The 26,903-nt window shown below is 34.1% G+C and overlaps 4 protein-coding genes across 5 annotated transcripts; 2 read left to right on the top strand and 2 right to left on the bottom strand.

Moving 5' to 3' along the window:
* The first annotated feature begins 902 nt into the window (after positions 1-902).
* On the top strand, positions 903-7,281 carry LOC140809262 (ribulose-1,5 bisphosphate carboxylase/oxygenase large subunit N-methyltransferase, chloroplastic). The gene is made up of 12 exons (XM_073166826.1): positions 903-1,373; positions 2,085-2,248; positions 2,350-2,433; positions 2,583-2,640; positions 3,085-3,138; positions 3,368-3,439; positions 3,518-3,598; positions 4,875-5,047; positions 5,169-5,271; positions 5,843-5,974; positions 6,096-6,218; positions 7,072-7,281. Exons 1-12 carry the CDS (start codon positions 984-986, stop codon positions 7,156-7,158), a joined length of 1,521 nt encoding a protein of 506 aa, XP_073022927.1. The 5' UTR covers positions 903-983; the 3' UTR covers positions 7,159-7,281.
* Positions 7,282-7,873: 592 nt separating this feature from the next.
* On the bottom strand, positions 7,874-13,485 carry LOC140809457 (acetyl-CoA acetyltransferase 2). The gene is made up of 14 exons (XM_073167091.1): positions 13,336-13,485; positions 12,834-12,898; positions 11,886-11,984; positions 11,605-11,778; positions 11,413-11,518; positions 10,929-11,067; positions 10,250-10,327; positions 10,100-10,165; positions 9,516-9,601; positions 8,910-9,009; positions 8,709-8,819; positions 8,566-8,607; positions 8,350-8,436; positions 7,874-8,180 (listed from the first exon to the last, which is right to left on the bottom strand). The coding sequence occupies exons 2-14, from the start codon at positions 12,871-12,873 to the stop codon at positions 8,091-8,093; spliced, it is 1,218 nt and encodes a 405-aa protein (XP_073023192.1). The 5' UTR covers positions 12,874-12,898; positions 13,336-13,485; the 3' UTR covers positions 7,874-8,090.
* Positions 13,486-16,449: 2,964 nt separating this feature from the next.
* LOC140808705 (uncharacterized) lies at positions 16,450-17,594 on the bottom strand. Its single transcript, XM_073165887.1, has 3 exons — positions 17,275-17,594; positions 17,078-17,147; positions 16,450-16,776 (listed from the first exon to the last, which is right to left on the bottom strand). Exons 1-3 carry the CDS (start codon positions 17,432-17,434, stop codon positions 16,632-16,634), a joined length of 375 nt encoding a protein of 124 aa, XP_073021988.1. The 5' UTR covers positions 17,435-17,594; the 3' UTR covers positions 16,450-16,631.
* A 1,102-nt stretch (positions 17,595-18,696) lies between these two features.
* Positions 18,697-25,802, top strand: LOC140808703 (transcriptional adapter ADA2-like). Of its 2 annotated transcripts, none has more exons than XM_073165886.1 (13): positions 18,697-18,897; positions 19,446-19,504; positions 19,603-19,775; positions 20,307-20,372; positions 20,579-20,704; positions 20,778-20,853; positions 21,210-21,267; positions 21,359-21,417; positions 21,559-21,669; positions 22,224-22,446; positions 23,839-24,049; positions 24,355-24,672; positions 25,169-25,802. In XM_073165886.1, exons 1-13 carry the CDS (start codon positions 18,845-18,847, stop codon positions 25,358-25,360), a joined length of 1,725 nt encoding a protein of 574 aa, XP_073021987.1. In that variant the 5' UTR covers positions 18,697-18,844; the 3' UTR covers positions 25,361-25,802. The 2 variants fall into 2 exon arrangements, with proteins under 2 accessions (XP_073021987.1, XP_073021986.1); XM_073165885.1 differs by having other exon boundaries at positions 19,597-19,775.
* Positions 25,803-26,903: the final 1,101 nt, after the last annotated feature.

The raw sequence follows: 26,903 nt of genomic DNA, 5'->3' as shown, positions 1-26,903 counted from the left end.
TTTCCAATGAAGACTTGAAGAGTATTTGAGGAGAGAGAAGAAAACAGCTGAACTCAAATAACATCTAAAAGTCGAATGGGCTTTAGTATGGTCGCTATATACGGTATCATCTATTAAATCGGAGTTTACTTGAAAACATTAGTTTGATCGTAACATTTTTTGGAGGGTCGTTGGTAAACACGAAGATTTTGGTTGGTTGTTTTTGTTTTAAAATTAGGCTGCTCATTAAAGCAACCAATATTACAAGATAAGTGAAATTTATGTTACTGATCATTATTCAAAATCACAACTTATTATTATTATTATTAGATGCAATTTACTAAATGATTTTTATGATATTTTTATTGAATAAAAAAATTATAATTTGAGATGAGTGTAAAAATATACAATGACAGTGATTACTCTTAAGTTCTTTAAGTAAGCATAGGTATTATTATTTAAGACAAAAAGTCTCCTTTTTGCCCCTAAAAACCAAACATTAATTGATATCATGTTAACACCACAATTTTATTTTGTTTCACTGGCTTTGGTTCAGTACGATATACCGATTTTTTTAATAATATCGTATATCGTATCGAAATTTTTCGGTATTAAAAAATAAATATCGATACCGTATCGAAATTTCGAGATACCGATTTTTTTTTGTTAAAAACGGTATATAATTCAAAAAAATAAATATCGATACCGTACCGAAATTTTAATATACCGAATTTTTTTGCAAAAAAATAAATATCGATACCGTACCGAAATTTTAATATACCAAATTTTTTTGTTAAAAACGATATAAAATTTATATCATAAAATATATACAATATACCAAAATTTCGATATTTCAGCACCCTATGTTTCACAATTCACTATTACATCATTGCTGTTAAATTTTTATATTTTTTTAAAAGAACTTTAATCAGACACTCCGGGCGAGTCATCATGTGCAAACAGGAGGATAAGGTGAAACAGTCGTATCAGTAACCAAGCAAAGCATGGCCATGGCCGATGCTTCAAGAATCCTCCAAACGACACTGATTCCCAGCTTTTCCCAGAACCCATCTCACTGCAGAACCAAAAATCTTTCCCACTACTACTGCTCCGTCAAAAGATTCCACAGGATTCGGTGCTCATCATTATATACGGCCGCTACTGACAGTGAGAGTGCAGCCGGAACCACCGCCGTTACGTGGGGTTGCGATATTGACTCGGTACAAAACGCTTCCGCTCTGCAGCAATGGCTGTCGGACTGTGGCCTGCCTCGCCAGAAGATGGCCATACAGAAAGTCCAAGTAGGGGAGCGGGGCCTGGTGGCTATGAAGAATATTAGGAAGGGTGAAAAACTGCTTTTTGTGCCTCCATCGCTCTTCATCACTGCTGATTCTGTACGTTTTGATGGTTCTCTCTTTTTGGGTTTTGATTGATTCAGTCTTAGGAAAATTTGGATTTTTTTCACTCTTGAGTTTGAGCGTGGTTAATTGATTTGGTGGAGATGTTACTTAACTCCTTGATTGCAATATATTTGAGTGTTTTAAGGAGGAGAATGAAAGAAAACTAGCCTCCCTAGTTATGATGCTTTGTAAAAATGAAATTTTTTGTATAAGAGATTATCATGTATCTGAGATGGAATATGTGTAGTGATGTAGTGTATAGGGTTTCTATCCGTATACTGTCTTCTGACCATTGAGTTTATGACAATGTGCATTTTGAATGCAACCATTCGTGGAGTAAATTTCACAGATAATTTCTGAAGAAAACTGCACACCATAATGTCTTCTTGGTATTTGATTTGTGGAGGCTATATAAAAATCCTGGGCATAAGTGTTTAAAATTTAAAAATCAATAGCAATTTACCATTAAATAAATGCTTTTCAAATAATATCATTATCTCACTGCTAGTATTTCATCTGAGCAGCTGGTTATTTGAAATTTTGCTTGTATAACCTAGTGAGATAGCCTCTTCCGCCAAGAAACTTCATTAATTCTTTAATAATTAGATTATTTCCTGCAATTGAATTAATTTTCTTTTATTACATAGTCTGTCTGTCTGTATTACCGACTTATCCCTACTCTGGTTTTGGAGCCGTGAATGACAGGAGTGGAGCTGTCAAGAGGCAGGTAAGGTACTAAAACAGTACAGCGTACCAGATTGGCCACTGCTTGCCACCTACTTGATTAGTGAAGCAAGTCTAACAAACTCTTCAAAATGGAGTAACTACATATCAGCCTTACCGAGACAACCATATTCACTTCTGTACTGGTAAGCTTTATTTGGTGGTCTGAAGGATATTTGTTTTCTTTCAATATTATGTTTGCTCCAGGCTCAGAAGGTTTCTCTACAGCAACTCCATGTAATTTCAGGACACGCTCAGAGCTAGACAGATATCTTGAAGCCTCGCAGATAAGACAACGGGCAATTGAAAGGATCAATGATGTTACTGGAACGTATGGCTTCTTTTCTCTATTTCTCTGCACATGAACTACATATGGATCTACTTTGTTACCACTGTTTTATTACTATATAATGAAACTTAAGGTTCAATAATTTTTTTGTGCTTGCTTATTGCTTCATTACATCATAATATCTTATGCAGGTATAATGACTTGAGACTCAGGATATTTTCCAAGCATCCTAGTTTATTCCCAGAAGAGGTATGCATCCATTATAATGGTTATATATGTGACACTGAAATTTGTAAACCATTTATCAGTTTTTTGTTGGATAAATATTAAGTTTTCATATGACAAAATTATGGAAACTAGAGAAATAAATGGGGTGCAAGAGTCAGGCTCAACTCTCCCATGCCCTTGTCCTAAACTCTTGTTCAAAGAGAAGATAAAAAGATAATTGGTTATTAGTTATGGCCATGCCATTGATTATAATGTCTTTTTTGGTTAATTGCAAAATGATTAGTGATAGTTCCAAATGTTATGTTCCCCTTTCGATGTGTATTCACTGTCCTATTATCTTTGCTTTGTTTGTTGCGCTTGAGTTTGCGCTAGAATTTTATAATTTTTTTTTTTTTTTGCAACTTGTATTTTTTCTGCTCTAGCGTATACACATTGAGCTTATACATGTGATGGGTGTTACAATAGGTATTCAACATGGAGACATTTAAATGGTCATTTGGCATTCTTTTCTCTCGCTTGGTAAGTGATTTTTCTATTATGGAAGCTACAGTTTAATCTCAAATTGCTTTTATTTGTACAATCGCACACCAACAGAGACAGAGGGAGAACGAGAGGTTAAAGGAAGTGGAGGGAAAATAGATAGATTGATAAGGTTTTTATGCTCCTTGTAAGATGCAATTATGTTGTTATTCTTAGATTTGTCTAGTTGAACTCAAATCCATGAAAATTATGGTTGATATGGAAATAGGTCCGGTTACCATCCATGGATGGAAGGGTTGCTTTGGTTCCTTGGGCAGATATGCTGAATCATAGTTGTGAGGTATCACTGTTTTTTTTTGGTTCCCCTAAACGAACTTGACGTGAACTATAATTTTGATGGATTATTTTATTGATCTAGGTGGAAACATTTCTAGATTACGATAAATCTTCTCAGGGAGTTGTGTTCACTACAGATCGAGCTTATCAGCCAGGTGAGCAGGTACGAGCTACCAGCGTGTTAATATTATCATTTTTATCAACATTCATGAGTAACCAATTTCAGGAATAACTCGATCCTTTCGGATATCGTATGCCATTTTGCTTATGTTCATTCCCAATGTCCATGTATTGCTGTTTTTATCATGATTTAAATAATTTTGGTAAAACAATTGCTTTCCATTAAAATGAATCGATGTAGTTTTAGTAAAAGAGATCAAAATATTTTCTCATTCATTCATGTTCAATTTTTCCTGGATAAATTGCATCAACCTTTCATGTGTTATTTTTTATATTTCATAAATTCCCTTGATGAAAAGTCAATAATGTAAAAATTGAAACCCCCTGCTAAAAACTAACTAGCTAAAACCCCTTTGTAATGCTATTTTTTTAGCTAAAACCCCTATGCAATAATATATTTAGCTAAAACCCCTTTTGTTTTAATAAATTTGTAGTTGAGATCTCCTACCATGATTATTTGTGGTACACATTTTTTTAAGCTCCTATATATGAAATTACATAAAAAACGTAAAAAATTTCTAGGTTTAAATTGGCGTTCTGAATGCAATAAAATATATATTTCTTTTTCTATTTGATTTTGGCAAAATCAATCTTTAAATAATCTTTGAAACTTTTAATTTGTTATGAACAAGAAAGAAAGAGTTGTATATATTTTCCTGATACATTCGAAAATCATTTTAAATTTCAGACACTTCAGTTTTCGCATACATCCATGTATGGACACTTAAAAATACATGTTTCACAAAAAGTATGTTTCAGAGAAGTTTTAGTTACAAATAATTTATGGGGTTTGTAGCTCGTTAAATTTTCATATACGAGTTTGAGCTTAAAATTTAACATAGGATAACTTAGTTAATTTTTTTCTAGGGGTTTCACCTTCAGATTAAAAGTGTAAGCGGTTTTCTTTGATATTTCACATGGGGTTTTTTGAAAATTTTAAAAAATACGAGGGCGTTTTTGTAGCTTACCCTTTTTTCATCTGTTTTACTATTAAGACCGTGGGATAGGGGTTGAGTTAAATATGTTTGGGTTCTCTTTAAGAGTTTGCTCCATATTTCTATTTGAAACTTTATGCGTGCCAGATAATCTGTAGTCATAGACTTGTGGTTTTTTCAGGGTAAATTCCCTTCTTTTGTTGAATGATCACAGAAATCTTCAAGCATAGAAGATAATCAGATTTTCTTTTATATATCAGATGATAAGATCATACATGAGGCAATAGTGTCATTGGTATGTAAGTTGTGCATGGTTTTATGCAGGTTTTTATATCGTATGGAAGGAAATCTAATGGAGAGCTTTTGCTTTCCTATGGATTTGTTCCTCGAGAAGGCACCAATCCTCGTGACTCGGTTGAGTTGTCATTGTCAATAAAAAAATCAGACAAATGTTACAACGAGAAATTTGAAGCTTTGAAGAAGCAGGGCCTATCAGCGTTAGTGCTTGAAAATGACTCTCATTTTTCTTGCTGGAACAAAAGTTCATATAAAAAATATGTTTTCTATACGATTCCTCAATAAGATACTCATCTGTGAATTACCATCTGCTGTTAACAGGTCACATTGTTATCCCTTACAAATAACAGGTTGGCCGGTGGAATTGATGGCATATGCTTGTCTAGCTGTAAGCCCACCGAGTATGAGAAGCCAGTTTGATGAGGTCAGATGAACTATCTGAGTGCGTTTTTGTCCTTGCCATACTCAACACAAGCACACGAGCATCGCTACGTTGAAAGTTAGGAAGTGTAAGTAACTTGAGCTTGTGCCATTTCACATGCTCAAGCTTGACTTAAAAATCAAACTCGAGCTAAACTCATTGTGCTCAACACCGAGAAGTTTCAGCATAAGATCTTGAGCTCGCGAGCTGGCTCATGGGTTGTTTGGCAAGCTCGTGAACTTTACGAACTGTGTTGTAAAAACTTTATTATAAAATTATTACAAATGTAGTATTAAACTTGTGAGCCTGCTCAAGAGCTTTTAAAAAGGTAAATGTGAACTCGAACTCAATCTCGAAACACCTCAAACTCAATTGAGCTTGTGTTGAGTGACTCAATAGACTTATGAACTGGTTCAATCAGACTTGCACCTTAATGAAGTAGGATGACTTGGACGGGATCTAGATAGATTTATATAGGACCTCCAAAAGATCAACATGATCTGACTGGTGCCACGTGCATGATAAAGACCGTAGGTTTTGATAATAAGAGAACTCTCACAACAAACGTTTACAGATGGCTGCTGCAGCATCAAACAAGACTACATCGAAGAAGGATACAAGATATCCTGAAATAGAAGAAGAAGCACTGCAATTTATTTTGGATGCTTGTGAGACTGGTATATCCAAGTATTCCAAGTTTCTTCAAGTAAGTGCATTATATTCTTTCCAAAGCAATAATTAAACAGCGTTTTATGGCAAGTGTATATTAGGGTTTTTCACTAAATATATGTTCTAATAGATTACTCGGTTTACCTTTTATATGACAGGAAAGTGGAACAATGGATTTAGATGTGACAAATCCAAAACTCTTGAACCGAAAAGTGTTCTTGAAACAGCTAGCAGTGGATTTATGTACAAGCGAACAAAGAATATTGTTCCGGGCACAATATGTAAGAAGTCTCTTGATCTTGACGGCTAACAGCTTCTTTTATTTAACAATCTAAACAAAATAATACATTAACTGGGAGTACTCAAATCCTGCATATTTTTTCTGTCTATTTTAAAGCAATAGTTCTTCTGAAAAATTTATATTCGTATTTTCCTTGATCGTCATTTTATCACTTTTCAAATGCACGGAGCACAGAATATACATATAATCTGTCATTTGATTACTTTTCAAATGCATGAAGCACAGATAATACGTATAATCATCCCTCTTTTCAATGTTCAAACAATGTCATAGCAGATGACTTTGGATTCAACATCATTTATCAATAGAACATACTGCCGTATTTAATGTTAATCATTTCATTTTTGCAAGTGCACAAAGCACTGATACATATGCTTCAACAGGGTTGGTGCATTCGAGCTCAACTCGGCCTCAAATTCAATGCTTGAGTTTGGTTGAGGAGTAATTTTCAAGCTCGGGCTTGATTCTAGGATTTTTAACATCACTCAAGCTCGACTTTTTTGAGTATCAATCTAGCTCGAGTGTGGCAATACATTAACTAGAGTATCCTTAAATTATATAAACCTAAATTGTTAAACACATGTAACTTATGAAAAAGATAAATGGTAAAATGTTAATTATATGTTTTTTTTTTCAAAAAAAAACACAATAGCTCAAGCTTGAGTATTTGAGCTTTGAACATAGATACTCCTGCTGAACTCAAGTTGCTATTCGAGCTACTTGAACTTGCTTGCAACCAACCCTATGCAGAATATAAAGTTGATATTCTTCTTGTTGTTTCTTACTGATGTGATGATCATTGATCGTCAACTTCCTTTTGTTTTTTTCACCAGATACTGAGAAGGAGGTTGAGAGATATTAGAAGTGGCGAATTGAGGGCTCTCAAGATTTTCAACGGCTTCAGAAAGTTTTTCAATTGAGAAATCATATGTAGCATTTGAGTTGGCTACTATCTGCAAATTGTATGTACTTTATGGCTTATAGATAAGTGTTGATGAGGCTAAGGGTTTATCTGCCGTATATTATGATCTTTCTTGAGATTTTCTTCTGTATAAATGATGATCCAGATATAATGTTCAGTCATTTGATAGTACTCTACCATAAAATTGTTTCGTAATTTCTACGTTTCGGAATCCATTGGAGATAAAACTATGTTCGCATGATGTTAAGATTAATGGATAATACAGTATATAACAAGAGGTGGCCAGTTTAATTATTTATTAATATATTTACCAATATGTTATTAACACATTACGGCATTTTGGACCCCATGTGAGTTCTTTAGAAAGTTTGCAGGAGATTTCAATTTGTTTGCACTTAGATAAAGTCGTGATTTGCAAACTCTTTGGATTACACAATGAACCGAGTCGGCATTGATTAATACTTGAAATTACTGAATTTTAAGAACGATCTTATCTATTTTATAACTATATTATTTGGATTACACAACGAACCGAGTCAGCATTTATTAATACTTGAAATTACTTAATTTTAAGAACGATCTTATCTATTTTATAACCATATTACTTGTCCATCTTTATTGTTATTTTATAAATAAATAAATAAGTGGAAGTACATGTTCTCGAGATGAAGTAGTAGTTCCAATATCTGTTTAACGAGTCTGCTATTAAATGCCCACATAATTGTGACTAGTCGATTCACTTGCCATTAAAACATTAATTAGCTTCAACAATCAAGTACAATTTATTCAACTCACTCGATAATAAAAAAACGTGCAAATCTAAACTGGAGATGTTACAAACAAATATAGATGCTTCAGTGTCCATTTCTTCCATAGAGCCAAACTATTGCAGATTAAGCCTCATACTTACCAAAAAAGCTGGGTATCTGGTTACAGAAGCTCTACAACGAGGGCTGAAGCACCTCCTCCTCCATTGCAAACACCACCAACGCCGTATTTACCATTCTTCTGCTTCAATACCTAAGACAACAATATTTTATCATTTTAATGAATTTTGCATGTTATCTTGTTCCAGCAACATTGTAATATGCAAATAGCACTTCCTCATTTGATGACCTACCAGTAGCCACACAAATTGCAAGAAGAATAGTGCAAATTAATTGAATACTTGGCAAAAGGGAAAATATACCCCCAAAAGTGAGACCAGGATACGAGCTCCACTGCAACCTAGAGGATGGCCCAAGGCTACAGCTCCACCATGAATGTTAACTTTTTCCTTCAAAATATTTCATCACTAATTTCAAGGTTGGTAGTTACATGATATATGGCCAAACGGAAAGATGACATTTTGTAAAGAGCGGAATTTAGTGGAGGAGTTGAGAAAGTTTGAAGATGGAACACTCACAGGACCAATACCAAGAAGCTTCTGATTTGCAAGAGCAACAACCTACACGAGGATCACAAGGTAGAGCACTAAGTAAGAACAACGGATTCAAAGTCAGCAAACTATTTTCTCACTTAGGCAAATGAAGGTGCTTAATGGCATACTGCAAAGGCTTCGTTAATCTCATAATAGTCTATTTGAGATGCTTCTAACCCAGCATTTGAAATTGCTTTTGGAATTGCAAGTGCAGGTGCAGTTGTAAATAGTTCAGGTGCCTGCAATAATGTGCTCCCATTTTTAGAGACTTAAAATGAGAACAACAAATTTTTTAGATCCTTTCAAAGGTCATAAACACACAAGATTACCTGAGCAGCATCAGCATATCCTGAGATCTTGGCAATGACATCCAGACCAAGCTTCACAGCCTTCTCTCCACTGACTAAAATGAGAGCAGCAGCACCATCACTGAAAATAAAATTTCATGTCAACCGTTGATTAAACAAAGAAAGTACCATTCAACATTCTGAGAAACAAGGCTTAAATGTGAATTTAAACTACCCAACGCAAGATAATTAGCATGATTGTGGAAGACCGGTTAGCATTGGATTCAGTCCCTTTGTTAAATCAAAGTGACACATTTGCAGTAAACATGAAATTCGTTGAATAAAATTGAAAGGAATATCAGTATGTTTATATCAATTACTGATATTTCCAAGGAAATTGCAATGAAACACTTAGTTCTGTTACCCCATTTTACTTGCAAGTTGCAACCAATGAAAACAGCGTCAAAAGCCGAAAATAATCATGTAGCCATACAGAAAAGTAGTGTAAAATTAAATGTGAGGTTATGCTTCAATCCATAATTAATATAGAAGAGGCAAGGATTTTCAACCATTCTCACTAAAAGAGGTTATAAAATCTCCATTTTGTTACATTGTAGTACAGCACAAAGTGATGAAGCTCAAAAAGACCTTATGCTAGAAGCATTGCCTGCTGTTACTGTACCACCTGTCTCCTTAAAACTTGGTCTCAGTTTCCTCAATTTTGCAGCATCAAACTGACAGGATATAAAACAGTTAATAAAAACAATCTCTTTTATGAAGAAATGCAGGTATAAATCATGAGAATCTAGCATATGGATGTACACACACAAAAGATAACACTCTTCATCTTTCTAACTTGAGGGTGGATGCCCATCCATATTTCCTATGAAAAAACTGCTTTTTTCTTTGGAGGCGCAACAGTTGCAGAAAATCTCTACCACATCAGGAGGGGGGAAGGCGGGAATGGTCTTTTTTTCTTGGACATAGTGATTGACTTTTGTTTGGTCAAAAATGTGACCCTAAAATTTTTAACTACCACCTTTACTCCTTGGATATCCTTTAAAGTGTTTGATTACTTAATAGACCTTAAAAAATTTCTGATATTTATGTTGGACACTTGTCAAGGAGTGGGTTGACGACAGTGACCAAATTAAGAGAAGTCTAGGCTTAACCGAAAGAGAAAACCTTGTGCTCCAATGTATTCAAAGAAAAGAACAGATGGGTGAATTCACCTTTCCCAAACCTTCATCCTTGTCAACAATTGTGGACGGCTTTCCTCTACCCCCAGACACTTCAACCTGCAAGCACAAGATTACGTTTATAATGCACAATAAAGAAAAAAAGATGAGTTACATCAACAAACTATTATCTTATTATCTTACAGGAACAATCTCCCATGCAAAAGCACCACCATCTTGAGCAGCAATTCCACGCTCAAAGCTCTGAACTGCATAATTGTCCTGTGAGATTGAGTGTTTAAGTATCAACTCCTCTGGACATAAGCGGCATATTTTTTAACTAATAAAATCAAAGAATGAAAGCAAAATTGTTCAGTATAGTCACCTATTTTCCCTTTATGAATAGACTTTTTAAAAACCACCAAAGAAGGCGGTGAAATTTATAAACAAAATAAAGTAGCAGATGGTGGGGGACTTAACCAAGATCTCCGTGAAAAAGATTAGATGCAAATAGATTAGATGAATACACTAAGTTTGTTTCCGAAAACAAATTCTCACCCCAAGAATATAAACACATAGTATCCTTCTTTTCTCCCAAATCAAAATTTCCCTCGTTGTCACATGAATCTCCCCATATAATCATTATTGTTAACTAAAGCTTTGGCCATTTCCAAGAACATTCTATTATTAGGTTATATTAAAATGTAAAATATACTATTTTAAATTATTTTGTCCTGCTATTGTGATTTCTCTAAAAAACCAAACACATACTTTATTCTCCTAAAGCATTATCTCCCAAACTTCCCAACACAAAACAAACATTGCGGTATTTTTTTTGATATAGACTAGATCAGATATATCCAAAGGAATAATATAAATGAACCTGCTCTTCTCTAGTAACATTATGGTGTTCAGCACATAATTCAGCACAAACTCCCATGCCAAAATCATTATAAACATCCCATAATCCATCTTTCAACATTCCATCAACAAGGGAATCATGTCCAAGTCGTGATCCCTTCCTGAAATATAAAGAGATCCAGCAAATATTTACACAAATTCAATCACATGGACGCAAAACTCTAATCATCTGCCAATCATTCTACCAGTAATACAAAAAAGAACGAAGTTTTTTGTTGTTTAAGAAATCAGTGGTGCTTTATATCAAAGCTGGCTTCAGGACAACCATCAATCTTTGGTCAAAGTTATACAAGAATATGAAAAAGTACAATGATAATAACACAGGCTTGATAAAAATGCCGAAAATACAGAAGCAGATTGCAGTTTCGATTTCAATCCAAGGATCATTTTTACTGAGAAGTTGCAAGAGAAATACAAAGCAAGCCACTTTGTTCTGGAGTACCAACCTTGCTTCTGCCAAGTACTTTGGGACATTAGACATGCTTTCCATGCCACCAGCCACAACAACATCATTGATGCCCAACTGGATACTTTGTGCAGCAAGCATTGTTGCTGTAGTGAAAAAGGAATATTTTACATTCTCCTGGATAAATGCACTAGTAAATTTTTGTTCAAGCATCAATTGATGTGTGTCCAACCTTTCATCCCTGAGGCACAGACCTTGTTGACTGTGGTACAGATCACCGTGTTCGGGATCCCTGCACCTAATGCCGCCTGCCTGGCAGGAGCCTGTCCTAAGTTTGCACTGAGTACATTTCCAAAGAAAACTTCTTGTACAAGTGATGGATCAATATTTGCTCTCTTCAGAGCACCTAAAATCCAGAAGGTGAAAACAACATTATTAAGAAACAACAAATCTTATAATCAAAAGCATCACATTTCCATTTCAAAGATAGCGTGTAGAGGTTTCTAATGTTACTTGCAATCGCTATAGAACCAAGCTTTGTTGCTGATAATGACGAAAGAGAACCAAGAAATCCACCCATTGGTGTCCGGGCAACTCCAACGACGCAGACATCTATTAATATTTCATATATCAGATGAAAGCAAGCAAATATGTAGTAGCAAGTGTTTATTAGCAGAATTCACGGTTCAAAAGATAAATATGTTGCATCAGATAAAAAGAAACCAGATAAAATTTAGAATGCTTATTCTCAAAGGTAGTGAATTGTTAAAAATTATTACTGCTATGCACCTCAAGATTTTAATAGATCGGCAAGAGTGCAAGACATAACAGTAATTGAAAAAAAAATCCATCCATAGATTTATTAATGACAGTCAGTATAAAACCAAGTGGTCCATTAATCAAATCTTGTAAGGTTTGAAGGCTATGGGCCTGTGGCTATAAACAGGAATGATTCTTCTTCATTTTCAGACACATTGGAGATAACAAGAATTGACAATTTGAACCAGAATGATACCCACCAGAGAGGGAGAAAGCCAAGACTTCGCAAAGTATTCAAGAGTTCTAAATCCTCTCGACCAAAACAATTCAACCATTCAACAAGTCCAGGTTTAGAGAAGTCAAATCAGAACATTAAAGCCTATAGTCGCCGCCTATATATTTTTAATGAAATATTTTTATTCTTCACCATATCAATTTTTGTTGATATCAACATTATTTGTTTCCTATCAAAAATTTCTTTTGATAGGAGCAAAATAGCTTCTCAGAAGAGTCTTGAGCACAAAGAATAGCAATATTTTAACGAAGAAAGGAAACTGAGGAAAACATTAAACTGAAAGACTGGAAAACCAAATCAACAAGATTAAGCAGAAAAACACACGAGTGCCCAAACGCAGTAAAAGAAAGCCGAGGGATGGAAGCAACGAACGCTTGCAATAGCATGTATATATAGTAAAAAGATACCTCTAGGCTTAATTGAATCCCCTGCTGCTGCTGGAGCCATGATCAACTTAGCCTTTGTTTAGATTCTGTTTGAAGTATCAAAAAAAATTATTTCGATCGAAGACTACATATTATATAAGAAGAACATGTCATGCAGCACGAGCTTTAATTTTACCAAAAAAAGACAAAAACAAAAGAAGAAGCTTACGATACAACATTACATCACTGAGTAAACATTCGGTGACATATACTCCCGACTTGTCATGGATCCACAAACAAAACGATATTCTTATCGCGCAATTAACACAACAGACACATCAATTCATTCACTCACACGATATTATACGAGCAAAATTGCAGATCTCTGTCACGCAATACGATCTAGTACAGAGAAAGCTTAAAAATGCATCACCGATCCAAAAATTAGATCCATTCCCAAGCATAGAAACCAAAAAGGACACAAACACAAACAATTCAGTATCGATATTTTGCATCATCTCATCAAACGTAAATGCCGGGATACCTAAAGAAACGGGCGGTAGAAACGAGAAAGTGAGCAACAGTTGCAAATGGTAAGCACTGAAAGTTTGGTGGATATCTCGTATATATATAGTGGTGAGTAACGATGCTCCCACTCTGCATAGTGTACTATTTCAATTTTCGTGCCTCTCACGAGTTACGAGCTACGCAGTAAAAAAGCGTGTTTTCACTTCACCTACCAGGAGTTTTCAAATAAAAGATTGATTCATGAGATTAGCACTTTTATTTACAGGTTAATATTAATTTCGATTACTTTATTTAGGTACTGTCGAATGGGAAGGATGAAAATGTATGATTTCTAGTTTGGTTTAAGTTTAACAATATCTAAATTTAATTTTTTTGTTATATTATATTTATATTTCAATTTATTATATCATATTTATTTTGTTATCTAATTAATCAAGCTGGATTTAGCGAGAACAAATGAAAAATTGTAAAATTTATCGTGAAAGTACAATTAAGTTTTACATTTTTATTTAATATAGTTTATCATCTCAGTATATCTATAAGGTTAATAAAGTCAGATGGTCGAATATTAACCATATTTTATGAATATTTTTTTAAAATTTAAAACTATTCTTTCACATATTTAATCCTAATACATATTTAATAGAGTATGATGTGTAAAAAATCATGTCACGATTTACATTTAATTTTATTGAATATAGTAATGCATGTTATCTCTAGAGTAACTTTTATCCATTGAGCGATGATATTTTCACTCGGCACCGTCGGATCACTAAGACCGACTTTCATACCTGCTCGACGGGTGGGTCTTGTAATCAAGCTTCTTTCTGCCTTTGCACTCAAGGGCCAATCTCCGTCCAACTCGAGGAAACCTTTGCACGCTTCCGTTACTTTTGGGAGGGCCTACGTGTCATAGAAATTGTTTATCGGAGACTGTCCCTTGAGCCGTAGGTCCTGACACAAGGTTAGAATTTTAGCTCTTCCAGAGTGGTATCACACACATATATATAACGTGTTTGTCGCTGTTGTTATTATTATTATGATTGAATATAAATTGAACAATTCCATATATTTAATATCTTTATCTCGCACAATTTTTTAACATAACACGGTGTGTACCCATCGCCACTAGTCTACTAATTAGTGTGGTAGGCGAAAAAACATGAAATAATTTCCTAATGTTTGGGGTATATATGGTCAGAAATGACTGATCCTATCATAGAGATCAATGATAATAATAACATAGTTGCAAAAATACATATTTATGGGTCGGATCAACCAGTTTTATATGTATAAATATAATACAAAAATTGCTAAAATAAACGTATTAGCCTAGACCAAAGAAATCAATACCCAATTTTATTTTGAACACTAAAATTGAGTGGTGGAAGATGATTATCAACAATTGAGTGCGCATTTATTTAAATTTAAAATGAGTAAACATCAATTGAACCCTTGACTTAAACCACTTTCCACTGAGCACTGAGTCCACTATACAAAGGCAATTTTCCAATATGGGAAATTATTCTTTTTCAAGGAGCCTTAATTTGACGGCAATATAGGTGTAAATGTAGCTACCTCACCTATGGTTTTACATCCGTTTATCAACGATGATGACATTTGCCTCAACGGTAGCCTAATTTCAGGTCTTCAAAGCGTATGCCGATCTATTATCTAAATCCACGAGTGATTAAGAAAAAAAGACATTGAAGTCGTGATTGAGTAAGATTGAACGTCTATCATAAGTTATAGCTGTTGGTAACGGTTTAACTAAAATCTTTTAGATCGTATATCAGCTCAAACGTTAGTTTTCCATAAGTCTATTTGACATGAGCGATTATTGCGCATCAATAGCTTGGATTGACATATTTTCTTTGAAGAATTGGATTTGAATTGGAGAATTATTTGATGAATGAATTAAAAACGACACTCATGTTCGATGTACTTGAAATTCACTTGAATTTTGTTCAACCAACCAACTCAAAACTATTTCCAGAAGTATTTCAAAAAAGACAAGGTATATAGATATTTTTTAATTTGAATAATGTACCTCTCTTGCTTAATTGTAACGGAATCGGGAATTCTAAGGAAAGAATTGGCTAATGTAACTTGAGAGTTGACACTCGAAAATGATGTTAAAAAGTCAGATCAGTTTCTTAAAACCTATGTTACGGGACAGAAAAATCAATGATTTATTCACAAAATATTAATAGTATCCTCCGATATAAGATATCATTGTCAAATAAGTTAAATATATAAAACTCAAATTTATCTTTTACTTATTTACATTATAATTATATTAATACAATGTATTTCAAACAGAATCATACATCATATTTGACTCTAGAAACGGAAGAAACTCGTTCCAAATCATAGAGCTTACATATTGATTAAGATTAGAGTGGGTCTCATGTGAGACCGTCTCACGGTTCATAATCTGTGAGACGGGTCAACCTTACCTAACGCCTAGCTAGATCTTGTTCTGGAGCGTTAGCTCGACGTTTGACAAAAGCAACCGTATAATCCGTGTTTAAGAATTATTTTTCTTCTCTCTGACTTGGTCTCGTCTACCACTTTTTTCGCATCTACTTCGAAAATAACTTGATGCAAGTTTCAACTCTAGGTTCTTTATCCAAACCAGTGCTTCACGTAAGGCAATTCCTTCGGCTTCTTCCAGTCTGACATTTCCATGCATTGATCTCGACAAGCATCGCACCCAAGAACCTTGATCATCTCGGATAATAAAGCCAAAGCCAAATACACTTGTTCTTGGTTTGGCTTGTTAATTTCTTCATCTAATTTTATTTAAAAATGAATATAAAAACACGATTCAACATTTATCCAAACTCTAAAACCGCTTTTTTTATACATATGTAATAGCACTTTTGAAATTTCGAGTTATTTAAGTGTTTTTTAATCTACTTGTATCAATCTCGCCCAATATATGAAGCTGGATATATGCTCATTGATTCAACAAGGAGAAGTGGGAAAAACACAGAAAGGGAGTGGGGAATATGAACATTTAACTGCCTTTTGTGTTCCTGTGAACTTGAGATCGTCTGAGAAGAGACTTGTACACACATTCGTGGAGTCTAATGTGCAAAATATGTCCAATTCACTGCCAATAATTATCATGCAACAATTAGTACTCGCGGATAAATATCGAACCAGAAACCAAAACATCTGTACTCATGAATCTGGTGAGCTCAGGCACATTGATTTCTTTTACATTCCAAAACTGAAAGAAGAAGCAAAGGAAAGGAAACTTCATACAACAACTCTGTCATTGCAATATGCCGCATAGCATTAGTATCATCGAACTGGAACCTTGATCCAACCATTTGCAAATGCAATGGCTAAAATGACAAACGGGGTCGACATTCCGAATATGATTATGTAGGGGAGTGGAGTGCTCATCGGGTTTTCTCCTTCTCTTTCGCCCGCCGTCTGCCAATACCTACACAACCAGCAAACTCAACGATTCAGCGATATTGTTTAGTATATATATTATGTACAGCCCCCTCATATTGTCCTAAAATGAATGTTCTATTTTGCTACATCTTCCAATCAGATAATACTTTAAAAAAAATTATAATGATCGATTCAATCATATGACATAATTTAATAATAAAAAATGCCTCTAATATAGATTATGAAGTCAACTAAGAAAATCATGATAATATTTAATGAGGAAGTTATAACCAATGGATTCACTCTGTGTGTATGTTAATTATAAAATGTAAAATGAAACTCAGTACTGCTGAGGTTCTTCGTCTTTGGTGATAAACTTCCTCTTCCCATCCTTCTTCGCCTCTCCATCTCCTCCCCCTAACAAATAATTGGAACCCAACTTTACATTCAAATAAAAAAATAACACAAGAAATAATTTGAATCAATAAACTGTACACGAATAGATCAAGCTGTATACATATATATCGTATATTTATGACCTAACCTAAATTTGCAGAAAACCGAAATCGCTGCAATTTCCCCTTCTTCCAGGAGAAAAGATCGTGGGTGGTTTTGAAGGGACGCGAAAATGGTTTAGCCGGCGGAGTAAACCGGGGCGTCATCAGAGTAGAGCATGCTGCAGCCGCCATTGATTCTGCTGCCATTATATATTTCAAGAAACTGTGCACAGAAAGACCAAATAATAATATTTGTATTTCGATTTTTACAAATTGTGGGGAATGAAATGGGAGGATGTTGGATTTTGATTATATGGAGTTTTATTGTTCTTTCTCTGGTTTGGAAGAGAGAGGAGATCTTCCACCTTGACATTCACCTTATCCAAAAGCAAAATCTGTCTGCTTATGTGTCCAATTCCCACAGTAGTATAACTTAGTTCACTTTTTTGTCACATAAAAAAAAAAAATTCATTCATTTATCCACATTCCAAAAAATCTTTAAAAACTTATATCCCACATCGATTCAAATATTTTAATATTCTTATTCTTTAAAAATATTAATTACAAACAATTTTTAGAAATTATAAATAAAATACAATTTTTTTAAATTGATTTGGAGAGCTCTCAACGTCTATCATAAGGAGCTCCCTCCCATTACATCTCTCATCGGAGATAATCAGACTGCGTGTTTTCATTCTTTGAAGGCAAAGTCGGGTTAATGCATCCAATCGTTTATATTCATTCACTGTATCATTCATTGGCTATGTGATCCAACAAAAATACTCGTGGAATAAATATTGATTATTGGATGTGTGTTTAAACAATTTCATAAGACGAGATATAACTTAACCGACATATATGTTCAAAAGAATTGAATACACTTGTTCATTGGATGAATTCTAGTTTCTTTCTTGTCATTTGTTTTGGTGGAAAAATGAGCAAATTTTAATCTAATTATTCATCGAAATAAGTATTTCAAATACTTCGATATGATATAATTTTGAAATCTATTGCCATAACTTAAAAAAATAGCTTAAAATATTGTTTAGAGATTAAAATCTATTACTTAAATAAGTTATACTAGTAAACTCAATTGATTTATAAACAACTCTGATTTTATTAATACAAATACGCCATAAGATTTGTCATTGGCTTTATTTGATATCGATTTAATACTAATATATTTTTGTACAAAAGAAATGGAGAGTTTGATGTAATGTTTATTATACACTAGTGCATCAGCGTATTTGTTGTACTTTTTTTTAGAATTAAATAGAAATAGAGCTAATATTATGATTATAAAAATGAGGAATCATAATGTTATTTAAAATAATTATATTTTAATTAGTGATCATATCATAATTATAAAAATTAATGAAAGATTATACAGGAATTTGAAATGATTAAATTTAAAAAAATAAAATAAAAAATTATCATGAATAGAAATTCTCGATATTATAAATGTAGAGAATTCATCCTAGTGGAGAATACATACGCATAAGTCGAGGGGGCGGGGGACAAACAACAGCGCCTGCACTTGAACCGGGTGTTTTTGCCGTTACAATTATAGTTTCCGACAATCCCACAAAGATCCCTAATTCGATAAGATTTCACCGAATGGGCCGCTCGCGAGCTGCTGTTCACACCGCCGATGAGGATTCTGGCCAGAGGTTAGAACCAATGTGTTAAATTGCTCTAATTTTCATTTTAATTTTTTTATTGATCGGGATTGTATTCAAGATGTTATTTGCATTTTTTTTAATTGCTGGCTAGTTCAAGTTGATAACTACTGATAATGATTAAGGTACTAGAACTTTATTATTGGGCTTGGTGTACAGTTTCGAGCTTGCTGAGAGAAGTTAACCTTATGAAGAAAGTGGGACCTATAGTTACTAAGTTATCCGATTTCGAGCTTTGCATGTCTTAAAATGATGGATTAAGATTAGCTGAGAAAATTGAACAAAGGCAAGTTTCCAACTTTATTTAGGACTCCAGAGGCATACTGATTCCAAGATTGAGAACTTGGAGAAGCATTATATTGAATGCTTATCTATACACGCCTAAACAAGAATGAGTGTGGCATGTGAACGTGATAAATTTAAATCTTTTTGCTTCTCAAAATGGGTGGTTCTCTAACACATAAACAAGAAATACGATTTTTCTCTTTCTTTAGTGACTAACTGTTCGCTAATAATTATCGTTTCCATTGGATCTTCAGTCGGTCAAAGAGAAAGCGGACCACTCAAAATGTGGAGAATGTAGAAACTATGGCTTCTGGTATGGATATAATGTGTGAGCTTATTTTCCATATGTTAGAGAGAATTATGGTGTTATGAGTCTTAAATTTTGATAATTTGTTTACCGACAAGTTTCAGGAATGACTAATGGAAAGAAAGCTTTATACCACTGTAACTACTGCAACAAAGACATTTCAGGGAAGATTCGCATCAAGTGTGTAATATGTTCTGATTTCGACCTTTGTATCGAATGCTTTTCTGTTGGAGCAGAGGTCTATCCTCATAAAAGCGGTCATCCTTATAGAGTGATGGTCAGTAATAACCTTCTTGAAATCTTGTCTTATCTCAGTTTTATTACTGAAATGGTTTATACTTGGCCTGTATTTTTCATCTGAACTTGATTGTCATATATATCTTTTATTGTATTCATGCACCCCATCGCATAATATTTGAAACAGTTTCTGGCATTAGATGCCTTAAAAATATCCGCTGTGCTTAATTTTCTCGTTCGGAAAATTCATGTACAATCAATTGAATATAGCTGTTCATATAACCCAAGATTTCTGTGGTTTTTTCATTCTGCATAGCACTGTCACTATATTGGGGAAAAATCTATTTGAGATGACATTTGGGTGGTGATTTTGTTTGATCATTTTATGGAGAGAAGGGACATGTTAGCATTTTGCGTTGTATACATATTATATCGTATCTCTCTCGCTCTGTGGATTGCAATTATGGTTTAACATCACACTTTTGTGTGGAAAACAGTATATTTTTGTATGGTTGTTGACTATTGTGTTATGGTTCATTTTGCTAGTTCTTTTTATTATTATTTCCTGCAGGACAACTTGGCGTTTCCTCTGATATGTGCTGAGTGGAATGCTGATGAGGAGATACTACTTCTGGAGGTATGTTTGCATTTTAATCATTGTCCGAATTCAATTTTTTATAAACTATTTCAGTAAAATATGTACTGTTTTGGATTCTTCTATGTTACTGTAGTTTGCCATGATTTTTCATCCATCCAAATTCTTCTGAAGTGTTATTGCTAATCAGCTTAGACTGTGTAATGCTCTCTTCCTGTCTATATTGAAAGGTTTAACTTGTTTTGAAGGGTATTGAAATGTATGGCATGGGGAACTGGACTGAAGTGGCAGAACATGTTGGAACGAAAAGTAAATCACAATGTGGTGAACATTATAATAAGATATATATGAACTCGCCTTGCTTCCCTCTTCCGGTATGACACATTTACCATACTTAGTTTTACTTAAGAAGGCGTCTAAGTATCAGTTACATGCGTATTTGCCCAGGACATGTGTCATGTCATGGGAAAGAATAGAGAAGAACTCCTTGCTATGGCCAGAGAAAACAGTGAAATTCAGAAAGGTCAGATTACCAGGACAAATTCTCTCAATATTTCTCTTGTATGTTTTGCTTATTTCCAATAAAAGGTCTTCCAAGAGTTGAACTTGTGCTGAACAATTATTTTGTTCGAACTTTATTGCCGCTGGTATGCCTTCTCTATAGAGTGTTCACTTCATCTCAAGCTGTTAAACTATGCATTCAACTTATGGAAATGCCAATTTTTAAGTCCGTCAAATTGTGATTCCAAATGTGTAAAGCTGGTTTCAGTATAAACTGCTTACTGGGTCATGGCATAATCATCGATTATCCCTTTTAATCTATTATCCAGAATTTTTTCGTTTAACATAATTTTAATCAATCAATTCTAACGACCGCAGGAGCCACTACTCGTGAAGATTTTGATGTGAAAGTGGAGTTCCCACCAGCAGGAATCAAGTATAATTCGCAAAGTTTTAATTTGAATTTTTTCCTTCCTAGAAATTCATTGATGCTGGTTATCTGATTCCTTTCAGTTTTGAGTTTTTAGAGTCGAAGATCAAAGAAGAGAAGGTCTGGCGGTACATTCCTCGCTGAAAACCTCACCTGGTACTGCGTTGCTGTCATATGGAGTTCTCTGGCTTCTAATTCCTGAATTAGAAAAGTTTACAAACAAACAAACACACTTGTACAGTTGTCTGTACAATATAACATAAATGTTACAACGAGTACTGATGTTCTACCTCTCAGAGATTGGCACTGTTGGAGGCTCTATCAGTGGCACACTGTCAACCGGAGCTAGTAAGAGGACATCCAGCAAAGTTCAGAGCAATGACGGTCTTGATGCTGCGAAAGTGGAAGGTGATGAATCACTTATGAGCAGCATCTATCAAGCAGCAAAATTGGTGCTGATTTTTATTGGGCCGCCACACTTTGCTGTGATAAAATTTAATACCCAACTGCCAATTGTCGTTATCATATAGCTATAATTTAATCATCTACTGAAAATTTACTCCTATTATAGTTGGACTTTATGATTCTCTCTCTTCAAATATAATCCAAACCAGAACCTGCTTTCAGGTCTGATATATGTGATAGAAGTTTTCTGCTTGCAGCATTTATGATTACTTCGAGTTGTATATAGTGAAGCCATATTTAATGTATCTTGTTTTGTAACTGTAAGCTGTCAAATTGGAAGTTTTAGTTTCTTTTAGTGATGCACTAAACTGAGGTCCAGTTAATTGTGTGACTAAGTTTCACCATCATTGGCGATGAAACACAAAAAACTGTGTTTCGTACCGAGTTTCTCATTCAAATGCAGTCAGTCATGATTGATGTCGATTTATTTTACGAACACAATAGTTCAGATTTACCATGCAGCTATGAGTAAAAAGATTTATCTATTGTGGCTGCAGATTTTCATGCTGACAGGAGCATTGGAGAGAAAAAACCCAGGACATCAGGTAACGAAGGTGTTTCCTTGAAAGAATTAAGTGGCTACAATTCTAAGAGACGGGAATTTGAGGTTGAGTACGACAATGATGCCGAGCAGTTGCTGGCTGATATGGAATTCAAGGAAACAGATACTAATGCTGAGTGTGAACTGAAATTACGAGTGTTGCATATTTACTCTAAAAGGTAAATTTAGCTTTTTGACTGACATGAAATTTGAATCCTGCATGCAGACATTGATAGGAAACACAGGCAGAGTTGACGCATGCGAAATCTCCTTATATGTATGTAGAAATATTTGGCTAAACTGTGACTTGGTAAATGGTTGTTTCCGTTTCTTTTTTCTTGTGCCTCTATTTCCCTTCGTGTCAGGCCTGCATGGGGTGAAAGAAACACCTTGTTGGACTTTCCTCATTATGAAAGAAAAGCGCAACTAACAGATGTATGTTCCAAAAATAGCAACCAAATAGTTTCAACTACCAAAAATAAGTGATTATTGTCTTTCAATAAGGCACTGTTCGGTACGCCTGATAAAGATAAGATTAAAAGTCTATCATTTCTAATCCCTGGTTCAGCTCGTTTGTTGGAAGGCCCGATTATAAAATTGGCAACATAAAATCCTGTGATTTATCAGATGTCTTCCGATTTATTTGAATAGTAAGCCGATGAAATTACATATTTGCCCATTTCCAAAAATTTATTTTCTTTGGCCATTGCTCTCTTCGACCACTTCATGAAATAACTACCACTTCATGAAATAACTACTTCTCATTTAGTTCATTTTCATTTAATTTCAGTCCTTTTGAATGCATTTGAGCTGTATAAGATTGATATTGAAGGAAATACTGGGCAAGTAGGTTAGTTAATTATATGTAATTTTATGGAATTTGTGGACTTTTTGATGGTGACTAAAAAAGGAAAGAATATCGATGAAATATTCTAGGAAAAATGTGATAATTTGATTTATTTTGGAAAGTAAATTATATATGTAGAATTGTAGGAGTATTTTTTTTATTTTTAATCTATAATTTGAATTTAATTTTAAAAAATATTAGGAAAAAAGAAATAGTATAGGGGTATTACAAGAAAGTGCACAAAATTAATCGACCACATTAAAAACATACCAAAGACCATATATTTTATGACATCGTATTATTTATCTTTAATTTTCTGTTGCTTATACACCATTCAGTTATCCTATCCATCAACCCAAACGGTACCTAGCCCCTAGGTAGATTTTTTTTTCCAATTCAAGAAGCTATCAGACATCTTTTATATCGGTTTTTCATTTTCTCAAGTTTTCTGTCTTTGCTTCGAGTGAACACGCCTCTGGTGACCTGAGCTCATTTTTGACTCATAAATTCACATTTCAGTGTATTTGTTGCATTTATACTTTTATCCTTTAGATATTTTTAAACTTTTGACTGTGAACCTTGATATTATTGGGCTATATAATAAAACAGATGAATTTAAATTATTTAAGTTTTGCTTTCTGTTCCACACTTTATGTTCCACTTGGTATATTGTTTGTCATGTTGGTTTGTCTTTACATCATACAAGCCCCCATCAATATGGCAGGCTTAATGAAAGAAAACGGAGGAAAGACTTTATATTAGAGAGAAATTTACTTTATCCCGATCCTTTTGAAAAGGACCTCACCTTGGAAGAGAAGGAATTGTCTCATCGCTACAGGGTATTTATGCGATATCATTCTAAAGATGAACATGATGAATTATTGAGGAGTATTATTGAGGAGCAACGTATTTTGAAAAGAATAGAAGGCCTTCAGGTATGATGCACAAAGGTTAATCATTTCTCTACATGTCACCTTTTGTGTTGTCCTGCTTTTCATTGCTTGTCAACTGTTATTTTGTCCGCCTTAGCAGTTGAGTATAATAATAAACGTCAGGTGTGAAGTATGAAATCAAAAAAATGATGAAAGCAGTATATAACCATTTGCAACAATCTGCTCGCCTGTCCTATGTTTTGTTTAGCCTTTACCCACCTTAAGAACATGGTTGTTTCTTGGAATATGTACCTTGCATCATCACTTTCTATTTTGGTTTCAAATATTGTGAAAGTACTGCCATGCAGGAAGCTCGAGCTGCTGGTTGCCGAACATCTGCTGAGGCCGAGATATATATTGAACAAAAAAGGATGAGAGAAATTGAGGAAAATGCTCGTCAAGCGAAGGAAAGTACCCTTGTTAGTCCCGGTGGAAAATATATGCAAAGATTAAATTTTCCCAAGGGAGAACAAGATAGCAGCCTTGGCGGGGTTATTAGGAGTCCCGCAGTGTTGGATTCTGGTGGAAATGACTCCTTATCAACTAGAATACGACCAACTATTCCTAGTGTCTCCGAAAAGTGGGATGTCACTGGATTTATAGGAGCTGACATGCTCTCTGAAGCTGTAAGATTTGTTTTTACATCTTCAATGTCTCATTTAAGTCGTCACTCGTTCTCAAGCAATATCTATTTTTAGTAATGTGATAATGGTGATAAAATATTTTTGGTACTTTGTATGTGCGAGGATCAAACTTAATTTCGTAATTATTTATGGAAAACCAATTTTGGTCGTTAGGGCAGAACATTTCAACGACAAAAATTGATTACTGTAGAATACTTATGGGGTAAAGTAGATAGTCACATACATTTCACATTAGAATGTGTAAAACTAGAATGTTTGGACAAAATTTCAATTTTGGTCCTAAAATTGTTCTCAGACACCAATGTTAGTCATTTTGTTGAAATGGTATGAATCGAAAAAAATTTGGCTCATGGGGACTAAAATTGGTAAATGTCATGTGTTTATGGCCTGAAAATGAAAAATGAAATTTTGCCTTCGCCCTATAATCGAACTGCTTTCTTTAATTTTTGACTGAATATCTTGTGATCCACTCGTGCAGGAGAAACAACTATGCGGGGAGATCAGAATCCTACCAACACACTACCTCAACATGCTGCAAACCATGTCAATGGGGATTTTAAATGGGAATTTATCCAAGAAATCTGATGCACATTGCCTGTTCAATGTTGATCCAGGAAAGGTCGATAAAGTATACGACATGCTCGTAAAGAAGGGGATTGCATTAGCATGACTGACATCCATTTATCATATGATTGTTCTCTGATAAGGTAAATACCTGTCCTAGCTAGAAGTTGGCACAAATCTAGCAGGCATCACCTAGAGTAATGCGTCTCCTGCATGTGTTAATGTACATTTGTGTTATTGAGGAATTAGTCAAGTGGTTGTCCAAGCTTAGAAGGATAATGTTTGTGGGATTTTTTTTTCTCAATGAGACTAAGGATATCTGTCTAATTACTATGCCACTGGATCATCGAATGTGAATGAGATGATTCGATGGTCATTCCTACTTTCGATTAATCTCATCCACGCCATTCGAAAACGATTCAATGTCATAGGTGTTTGGTGATGTTATTTCTTATGTACACCTAGTTTACAGAGCTTAACATTTTGTGGTATTTAAGTTATGGGATTGTTGGAATTCGCAGATGAGATTATGGAATTATGTTCATATTTTATGATTTTTTTAAAAAACTAATTCTCTTTATCGTATTTATCTCAGAATTTTTTCGAATGATATTAGTTATAATCCTTTGGGCACATATATATTATAGTAGATATAAACGTAGTCTTCCTTGTTCGTGGCCATTTTAAGGAGAATTTTGTGGAATTTAGCGCAAATTCTTGTAATCATGGTGGACGAACGAGTAGTTGCTCATGTTCCTTTCAACATGAAAAACATCTACGTTTTGTTTAAAATATGTTTGAAAATATTGAACTGTTAGAATTAGATCCCCCTCATGCACTAATGGTTATTACATATTGTTTCTATTAGTAAAATATAGAATATGGTATTGTCTTTAAGTTTTTTGAATTTCGTGATTTCGTTACATTATTGCCAATTGATACAAGATTCTCAAATTTAATGGTCGCAATATTCGTATATATCTTTCGGATATTGAATTTGGTGGGGGGTTTAATCGGGATGTTTTTAGGAGAATAAATTTTTTACCAAAAGTGAATCAGCTAGATTTTATTTTTCTTTAATGTAATTATAATTATACCACTACATTTTACTTGTTGATCTTTTTTTAAAAATTTTATTTTGGTCAGTTCTTTCTTGTTAACTTAGAAATTCTATCCCGCAGTTGCGAGCATTAGTGATCTTTTTCCTCTTTTTTTTTTTCATTTCTTGAAATTTTAACAAATAATTATGTTGTAAATATCGCACATACGTAAACTTTTGTATGATTCTTCTATTTGTTTTGACTTTTTATTTTATATTCTCTGCCAAAAATTATGACATTACACGTGTTGAATGTACATGAGTAATTTTTTTCCCTCTACTTTGTTCTTCTCCTTTCATGGTTATAATTTATAATTAAAATGATTTTTCTCCATTTATTTGTTTCAAGTTTTAATTTTTTTGTAAAAAACATAATATTAATATTATGTTATTACCAAAAGGGATTTACCAATTTCCAAATCTGGCTTTCACCATCCACATTAAGAAATTTTATCTAAGCGAATTAGCCACTCTCACTTAATAAATTGTAATAATACATATAAAACCCATGGAATCACCCAAAGTACGATATAAAAAATTATAACGAAAA

Source organism: Primulina eburnea, chromosome 13 (genome assembly GCF_022965805.1).
Source record: "Primulina eburnea isolate SZY01 chromosome 13, ASM2296580v1, whole genome shotgun sequence".
Lineage (NCBI taxonomy): Eukaryota > Viridiplantae > Streptophyta > Magnoliopsida > Lamiales > Gesneriaceae > Primulina > Primulina eburnea.
Note: the sequence above shows the minus strand (reverse complement) of the source record. Positions and strands in the feature narration are given on the sequence as shown.